This window comes from Rhincodon typus, chromosome 32 (genome assembly GCF_021869965.1).
Source record: "Rhincodon typus isolate 14 chromosome 32, sRhiTyp1.1, whole genome shotgun sequence".
NCBI classification, from domain to species: Eukaryota; Metazoa; Chordata; class Chondrichthyes; order Orectolobiformes; family Rhincodontidae; genus Rhincodon; species Rhincodon typus.
Window position 1 is genome coordinate 7761731 of NC_063363.1, and position 9244 is coordinate 7770974.

General features: G+C 43.6%; 1 protein-coding gene across 1 annotated transcript in view; it reads left to right on the forward strand.

Annotated features, from left to right (window-relative positions):
* LOC109920341 (beta-secretase 1) overlaps positions 1 to 9244 on the forward strand; it is a gene marked incomplete at its 5' end in the record, with an annotated part of 22308 nt that overhangs the window by 2110 nt on the left and 10954 nt on the right. Inside the window, 4 exons of the mRNA XM_048615497.1 lie at positions 1280 to 1414; positions 2059 to 2160; positions 6201 to 6350; positions 8769 to 8940. Coding sequence (XP_048471454.1) covers positions 1280 to 1414; positions 2059 to 2160; positions 6201 to 6350; positions 8769 to 8940 — 559 coding nt within the window. The remainder of the gene's footprint in view (positions 1 to 1279; positions 1415 to 2058; positions 2161 to 6200; positions 6351 to 8768; positions 8941 to 9244) is intronic.

The window sequence follows — 9244 nt, forward strand, 5'->3', positions numbered from 1 at the left end:
ACCGCATCCCAAAACCAGTCCAGCTCGTCCCTGCCTCCCTAACCTGTTCTTCCTCCCACCTATCCCCTCCTCCCACCTCAAGCCGCACCTCCATCTCCTACCGACCAACCTCATCCCGCCCCCTTGACCTGTCCGTCCTCCCTGGACTGACCTATCCCCTTCCTAACTCCCCACCTACACTCACCTTTACTGGCTCCATCCCCGCCTCTTCGACCTGTTTGTTTCCTCTCCACCTATCCTCTCCTCTATCCCTCTTCTATCCGCCTCCCACTCTCTCCCTATTTATTTCAAAACCCCCTTCCCCTCCCCCTTTTCTGATGAAGGGTCTAGGCCCGAAACGTCAGCCTCTCTGCTCCTATGATGCTGCTTGGCCTGCTGTGTTCATCCAGCCCTGCACCTTGTTGTCTCGGATTCTCCAGCATCTGCAGTTCCTACTATCCCTAGTCTGGATCCTTTGCCTGGACAGTCTAGACATTGGGTTCATGGTCTCAGGAAAATAGAGGCTGAGGTAAGAAGAGATTTCTTTCACCAGGGGGGCTGTGAACCTTTGCAGACCTCTACCCAAGAGGGTTGTGGCTACTCACTCATTGATAATATTCAAGGCTGAGGTATATGGATTTTTCAGCTTTCGGAAAATCAAAGTTTCTGAAGATCAGCTGGGAAAGTGGACTTGTGTGGAAGATTAACAATGATCATATTAAATCGTGGAGCAGGCTCAAGGGGCATTTCATTTCCTGAAGAAGGTGACATTAATTGGGGAATAACGTCACCGACGACAGCTGCTCTCTATTGCTTGTTCAGTTTATCTGTGAGCCCTGATGTTGGATACTAATAGACCATGGGTTGGAGGGAGGTTATGATCCTCTTCACCAGGTTTCTGTGCTAGCTGGAGACCAAGGTTAGCAACATTGATTTCTCTCATTAGCTCGGACAAAGGAAAGCCAATTTTCACTCTCTTCTACTCTAGGCTTTGATTGATATCAGCTGACCCAGTATCTAGAACAGGAATGGAGCTAGAGATCATTTACTTTGCACGGATTAGATGGTGTTAAGATACAGAGCAGCCAAGATCTAAAGGAATGGTAAAACAGGAATGAAGGGCCAGACTGGCCTACATTTGTTCTTATAAATCAATTCTGATCAGTTTCCATATGAACTATCTAAGGAATAAGGATTGCTAAGTAGCTAGAAGTAATAATTGCAGATATGTTTAAGAAGTATGTGTTGGTTACAGATGGCTTACGCAATGCTCTTAACCATTTCTCCCACCCTGTTATAGATAATTGGTGGCATTGACTCATCTCTTTATCTGGGCAACATCTGGTTTACACCAATCAGGAAGGAGTGGTACTACGAGGTCATTATAGTGAAGATTGAGATCAACGGACAGGACCTGAACCTGGACTGTAAGGAGGTGAGAAAGTCCCACGGACTGAAATACTTTACCCACACACTCAACTAAGCACAGTGCGGAGTGCACTGTGGTCACATTCTGAGACTGAACATATTCTCACTTGAATACGATGAATTAGTGATTTAATGACAGGGACTGAACATTGTCAATAAGTGGAATCTTATCGGGGGGTCAGGTGTCTCCTCTGCTACCTGAGAAGGCAGTGAGGGAGTGCACTGCCTCTGTTTTTTCAGAAGCTCTGCCAAACCCTAGGCCACTAACGCAGTGGCAAGGTCAGGAGTGAGCCTCTCACTACAATCAGCACCCCACACACAGAAGCCTTGCTTACCAAGATTTAGTTTGTGTGAAGTATCTCTTTTCCTTAGAAGCACCACTGGGGAAAGCAAATACTGAAGTCTCAGGGTGTCCCAGGCCAAAGGTAAGTAATGAGGAATGGAAATACATTTCAGACCCACCACCATCCTGTCCAATTAGATGCCCTTCTGCCCCCAGTGTCTTACCAACAGAAGCAGCAAGAGCAGGAACTACTTTATTTACCACTCTCACTGCTGCATGAGTTTCCACAACAGCTCACTTACATTTAGCTGCACAACCCCCCCATTATGTGTTTGCCTTGAAACTGAAATCTATTTGATTTTCTCCAGTATAACTACGACAAGAGTATCGTGGACAGTGGAACTACAAACCTTCGGCTGCCCAAGAAGGTGTTCCAAGCTGCAGTGAAATCCATCAAAGCTGCGTCTTCTGTTAAGTATTGTTTTGTAAAATGAAGGAAAGTTGATGCAGTTTTTAAAGCCCCTTCTTGCGCTCCGTTCTTCCTCCTCAAGGAAAGTATTTAGATTTATACGCATGAAGCTGATCATTTATAGTGCTAGAGGGAAAGGGTGTGGCTGATTGGATAGCATGTCGTAACAGCTAGTACAGGCATGATGGGCCAGATGGCCTCATTTCTTCAAAGGCACACCCAAGTGAATTATGCTGCAGCAGTAAGTTTCACAGGAAGATCTAGGTTAATTTACAGAGTGACATGATTCTTAACCAGGCAATGAAGGAAACACTATAACTGGCCCCATTTCAGGGATGATGTCAGAGTCATTTGGTGCACAGAGGAAGGCTTTACATGAAGCATTCTGGTCACTCACATCCCTACCCAATGCCCCTGGTCTTGCAGATTTATTTCCATTGAGTGCGCAAACAGTTTCCTTTTGAAATTATTGATCATGTCCACTTCCACCACACTTGTGATTCATGAGTTCCAGATCAATAAGCAGAAGCTGTTTCAAAAAAAAAATCCTCCTCCCATTCCTCTTGCAAATCTTGCCCAAAATCTTAAAGCTGTGACCCCCTAGTCCTTGTACTGTCAGCTCATGGGAGCAGCTTTTCTTTGTCTACCTCGTTCAAACCTGTCATAATCTTGTTCACATTGATCAGATGTGCCCTCAGTATCTCATTTGATCATTGTACAGTAGGGTGTGAGATGGTGGCTCAGTGGTTAGCACTGCTGCCTCACAGCGCTAGGGTCCTGGGTTCGCATTCCAGCCTCAGGCAACTGTCTGTGTGGAGTTTCCATGTTCTCCCTGTGTCTGTGTGGGTTTCCTCCGGGTGCTCCAATTTCCTCCCACAGTCCAAAGATGTGCAGGTTAGGTGAATTGGCCACACTAAATTGCCCAAGGCCTGCAGATTAGGTGGGTTAGCCATGGGAAATGTAGGGTTACAGGGATAGGGAAGGGGACTGGGTCTGGGTGTGATGCTTTTTGGAGGGTTGTTGTTGAATTGATGAGCCAAATGGCCTGCTTCCATACTGTAGGGATTCTATGACTCCTCTCAGTAAGGCCTCATAATCTGATACCAGGTGGAGAATAGGAGTGAATTCGAAACGTGGTGATTCTCAAAATTGATTGCATTGTCTCAAGATGCAGGTTTTAGTGAATGAAGAGCAGCACTTTGGTGAGATGCAATGTATATACACATTTAAAGGTGCATATCTTAAACTGCTGTTAGTCATAGTTACCACTGATCCAAGATATGATGTACAAGTCCCCTGCCTTGTAGTCAGTCCGAAAGCAGCAGTCGATGAGATTGCCTGTGCAGTGCATAGTCTCCTAGGTCAGTTCACTGATTGGTGCTTTTATGTTGAAAAGAAGAGGAACATAACAAGATGTAGGAGGGCATCAGCTCCCATAGAACTGTACACCTATACATCAGCACTTGTATGGGGCAATGGAGGAAAGTAAATGCCCATTAAATCTTGCCACTGATGACAATGCAACACAATAAACACAATAGATGGCAACTATCAGATGAGACATTAATACAAAGCTCAGTCTGGCCTCTCTTTCTAACAAAAAATGTCTTGGCACGGTTTCCTGGAGAGCAGGGAAGTTCTCTCCAGTGTCTTGACCAATATTGCTCTCTAAACCAATATCACAAAGAGAGAGTATTTGCCATCATCACATAGCAATTTGTGGAAGTTTGCTGTGTCAAAGTGGCTGTTATGTTTCCTATCCTGTAACAATGACTATACTTTACAAAGTACACTGTTGGCTATAAAGCACTTTGAAACAACTGTAAGTTGAGAGAAATGCTGTAGAAATGTAGGGTTTTTCTTGCTTTCATTAAGTGCAGATCAAATAATTCCCTGCAATTGGAAACTACAGCAAGTTTTGTCTTGGGCAGAATTTGAGACCGTTAGGAATTACTTCTTGAGGTACCAGCTTAGGTACAAGGATGAGTCCCAAATGTGACAAGGTTGAAGTCACAGCCTCTTGTTCTGGCAAATATTTTTGATGGATTGTCTGGTTTGCTGACAGAAAATCAGTTCATGACATCAGGAATATCTTGGTGTACTGGGAACTCTCCATTGTTCCAGGCTTTGTCTCATGTCTACAGTTTAAGATTGATTCCATTGTTAGAAAATAGAAAGCAAACTTCTGAGAAAATGGACAAAAAGTCCCGAAATCAGGGAACAAGAAAGTGGTCAAACTTGAGGCGGATTCTAAACTTGAAGGGTCAGCCTAATCACAAAGTACTCATGTGAGAACTAAATTATGTCAGTGGCTGAGCAGTACCCCAGTGTAAAATTCCTTATTTTGGAAGAAAAATAATGGGCTTCATGCAGAGTCCACGAAGGGTGCTGAATTAGTTAAAGGTGATGTTGGAAGGACTGTAGGGGTATCAGCAGACCTACATCTCAAAACATGCAATGATTTCAGAGCAGTATTCATCCAAATCAATGGATGATGAAGGAGGTCAAGCAAAAACACTATACAAGTTTGACCTCACCAGATAGCTACTGAGAAAGACCATCATTTCAAGAAATGTATAGGATTCTGAATGGGTTTGACAAGGTGGACCTGGGTACTATGTTTCCTGTCATGGATCAGTCCAGAATTAGGTGGGAGGAGGTGACACCGTTATAAAATGAGATGGGTCACACTTTCAGAACAGGGCTGAGGAGAATTATTTTCTTTCAGAGGGCTGTGTGACTTTGGAATTTTAAAAAAAAAAAATATTTGTGGGATGTGGGTGTCGCTGCTTGGCCATCATTTATTGCCCAACCCTAGTAGCCCTTGAGAAGGTGGTAGTGAGCTGCTTTTTTGAACCGCTGCAGTCCATGTGCTGGACATAGACTCACAATGCCAATAGGGAGGAGAAGCTTATGTTCAATAACACAACCTTCATTGTTAACTGGAGGAGAGCATTCCAAGCATTAAAGACTGTCTAAAAGAAGAAATTTCTTCTCAGCTATGTCTCACCAAGGCTCCTCCAAAGTACCTTCCAAAGCGGTGACTGCTACCACCTACAGACGCACGGAACTCTGCAGGTCCCCTTCAAACCATGCACCACCCAGGGTTGGAACAGTATTGCAGTTACTATACTATCACTGGATAAACATCCTGGAACTTCCTTTCTAACAGCACGATGCGTGTACGTACATTCCCCTTCTCCCTTTGTAGATCGCAGAGTTTCAAAAAGGCAGCTCACCACCATCTTCTCAAGGACAGTTAGGGATGAATAATAAATGTTGGTCCAGCCTGTGACAGCCACATCCTGTGAACAAATAAAAATAAGTGACAGACTTGGACAGTGCATGTGATAAAAGACAAAAGAAGCATATGTTCAAATGGACTGATTTAATGAAGCTCTTGCTCATGCACAGAGGTGATGGCCTAGTGGTATTATCACTAGACTATTAATAAAAACAGGTAACGTTCTGGGGACCTGGGTTCAAATCCTGCCACGGCCACTGGTGGAGTTTGAATTTGATAGGAATCTGGAATTCGGAATCTAATGATGACTGTTGAATCTATTATGAAATGTCAGGAAAAATCCATCTGGTTCACTAATGCCCTTTAGGGAAGGAAACTGCAATCCTTATCTGGTCTGGCCTACATGTGACTTCAGACCTACAGTGATATGATTGACTCTTAACTGCCCTCTGGGCAATTAGGGATGGACATTAAATGCTGGCTCAGATGCCAATACCCTCATCCTGTGAATGAATAAAAAAAGACAGAGCCATGAATATCTGCAAGGGACTCTCTTGTACAGGGGGGCATGTTTGTAGGTACTTTATGGATAGAATGAGCCATCTCTTGTGAATTTGCAGCGGTCACAGTTCCATGTGCCTTAATAACTTAACACACAAATGCATGTTTAAATGATAAATAACACTATTTGGAAACTTGTACATCTGCTCTTTATTGAGGGCACCTGGGACAATGAAATATTCACGATTATCATTGTTACTTCATGTTTTTTAACTTATTTTTTTCTCTTTCGACAGACGGAGAAATTCCCAGATGGTTTTTGGTTGGGTGAGCAGCTGGTTTGCTGGCAGATTGGCACCACGCCCTGGCACATCTTCCCAACAATATCGCTCTACCTCATGGGGGAGGCCACTAATCAATCTTTCCAAATCACTATCCTACCACAAGTAAGTGCATGCAAGCTGGGTTTGCCCCTCTCAGTTCTAAAAATTAATGCACTTAATTTTTCTCTAATAATGTTGAAAAATGGCACATTTTATTGAAGTCTTTCATCTTGCCCTCATCAGGGTAATATTCAAGGAATACCAATGGTGTTCCCCTTAAATTGCTTTTCTTGTGAATTGTCCTGATGAGTGCAAGGCACAATACTGAAGTTCTGTACTCTGAAATGACTATTATCCTTAATAATGAAGTTTCTTTACTCACTTAGGTCAAATTCGGTTTAAATCAGATGGATCTTCTGTGCGAGAATTTCGGTTGTGAGCTCTATGTTTGGGCCAAATTAACAAATTTATTAAAACTGACAACCTAAAGCCATCTCATGGTAGCCATGAGATAGGAGCTGCAGGTGCTGGAGAATCTGAGATAACAAGGTGAAGAGCTGTTTGGCCTGCTGTGTTCATCCAGCTCTTCATCTTGTTATCTCATGGTAGCCATGTATGGAGCCATGTAGGGAGGGTTATCTTAGGAGGTAGGGATGGGCAGACTGCTGGATTTTATTAGAATGAGAGGTTGTCTTGCGTGGATACTGAAAGTATGTATCCCATTATGGGAGAGTGTAGAATAAAAGTAAGGGGTCACTCACTTAAAATAGAGTTAAAGAGGTTTCTTTTCCCTCAGAGAGTCGTGAGTCTTCAGAACTCTCTGCTCCAGCCAGCAGTGGAGGAGGGGTCATTGAATATTTCTAAGGTAGAGATAGGTAGATTTTTAAGTCATTGGTAAATGGAAAGGGCAGGAATGTGGAGTTGAGGCTGCCTTCAAATCAGCCATTGAATGCCAGAGCAAACTAGAGGGGCTGAATGGCCTACTACTGTTCCTAATTGGTATGGTCCAGATGAACCATGAATAGAGCAAGATTCTGTAAGCCTGGAATAAAAACAGAGAATGCTGGAAAGTCTCAAGAGGCACGTTTGGCAGAGAGTGAAATAGAGTTTCGGGTCACTGGCTCTTTGTCAGTGCTGCGATTAGTAACCAAGCCTTCTGTCTACTCCTCTTGCTTATCTTTTACCTTTCATACTTCAGCCAACAGTGAGATTTATGAGTGGATCATGGAGAGAACAGGGAAAAGGGCAGAATGAGGAGTGAGAATTATTTCAGCATCCCCCACATTTGGAAGTCCCTTTACTGATACGGAAAAGAGTTTTCACTGCTGCTAGAAACTCAATGATATCTCAAGCTCAATGTTCCCTTGCTTGCCAAGGGTGACAGATCGAGACAATGGAGTTTGGCAGGTTATTAAGCAACCACAACAGCCTATATTTATACAGGATATTTTAACATAATAAAATGTTCCTGTGCTCTTTACAAGAGGATTATAAAACAAAATATGACACCAGCTACATAAGGAGCTATTATGTCAGTTGACAATAAGCTTGCTGAGTGGTACATCTTAAAAGAGGAAAACAAGATGAAGAGGCAAGAGATGTTCGTTATTCCGGAGCTTAGCCCCTAGATAATGGAAAGTGCAGCTACTACCAATGGTGGAGTGACTGAAATCCGGGATGCTGAAGAGGCCAGAATTGGAAGAGTGCTGATATCGTGGGGTTTGATGAGATGAACCTGGCTTCCTCACTCAAGTACGCCAAGGTCACATTCTCATCATGGATTTAGGGGGACAGTGGCCTAGTTGTACTGCTGCTGGACCAGTAATCCAGAGGCCCAGTTAATGCTCCACAAATCAAATCTTACCATGACAGCTGGATGAACATAAATGTAATGAACGAAACAATGCTACTTAAAAATATAAAAACTGGAACCACCAGCCTTTATTCCAGTGACATTAAACATTAAGGTGAGAGGAGAAAGACTTAAAGAGGAGATGAGGGGCAACTTTTTAGTACAGAGAGCGGTTAGTGTGTGGAATAAGCTGCCAGAGAAAGTGGTGGATGCAAGTACAGTTACAACATTTAAAAAACATTTAGATAAGTTCATGAATAGGAAAAGTTTGAAGGGATATGGGTCAACTACAGGCGGGTGGGACTAGTTTAGTTTGGGAACTTGGTTGGCATGGACTGGTTGGACCGAAGGGTCTGTTTCCATGCTGTATGACTCTGACTATACAGCCACGCCACTGTCTTTCTGACTCGCTAGTCTCACTTATTGAGATTAATAACTGTATAAACACCCAAAGAGAAAATAAAATTGCTGGGCTAAGAAGAAAGGGTCAGGGAACGAAACTAACAGAGCTGCTGTTGCAGAGAGCTGGCATCAACAGGACAGGTTGAATAGCCTACTTCAGTGCTGTTACTGTCCTCTGTTTCTCTGTCCACTCTCAATGCTGGCTGTGGGGATTCTAAGCCTGGGCAATCTCAACCCGGTCGCAGGTGTGTGTCTGACCTCCAAAGCTCCATTCCTTTTATTTACAGCAATACCTGCGCCCAGTGGAGGATGTGGCCACTTCTCAGGATGATTGCTATAAGTTTGCCGTCTCCCAGTCTACAACAGGAACCGTGATGGGCGCCGTCATCATGGAGGGGTTTTATGTTGTCTTTGACCGTGCTCGCAAACGCATTGGATTTGCAGTTAGCACTTGTCACGGTGAGTGGAGCATGTCACAAAATCTGTTTAAGCACTTTTGGTTCAAGAAGACAGCTCAGCACAACCTTTGCCAGGGCAACTAGAGATGGGAAATAGAAATGGGCCCAGCCGGTGATGTCCACATCCCCTACGAGTGAATAAAAAGAATTGCAAAGATGACATCCGATAGAATCTTCCTTTTATAGCCCTTCTCCCTTTAGTTCTTGCGATTCCAATCCAGACACCATCTTAAATCATGAGTGTAAATCATCCTTTCACCATTGCTGAGATAACAAGGTGTAGAGCTGGATGAACACAGCAGGCC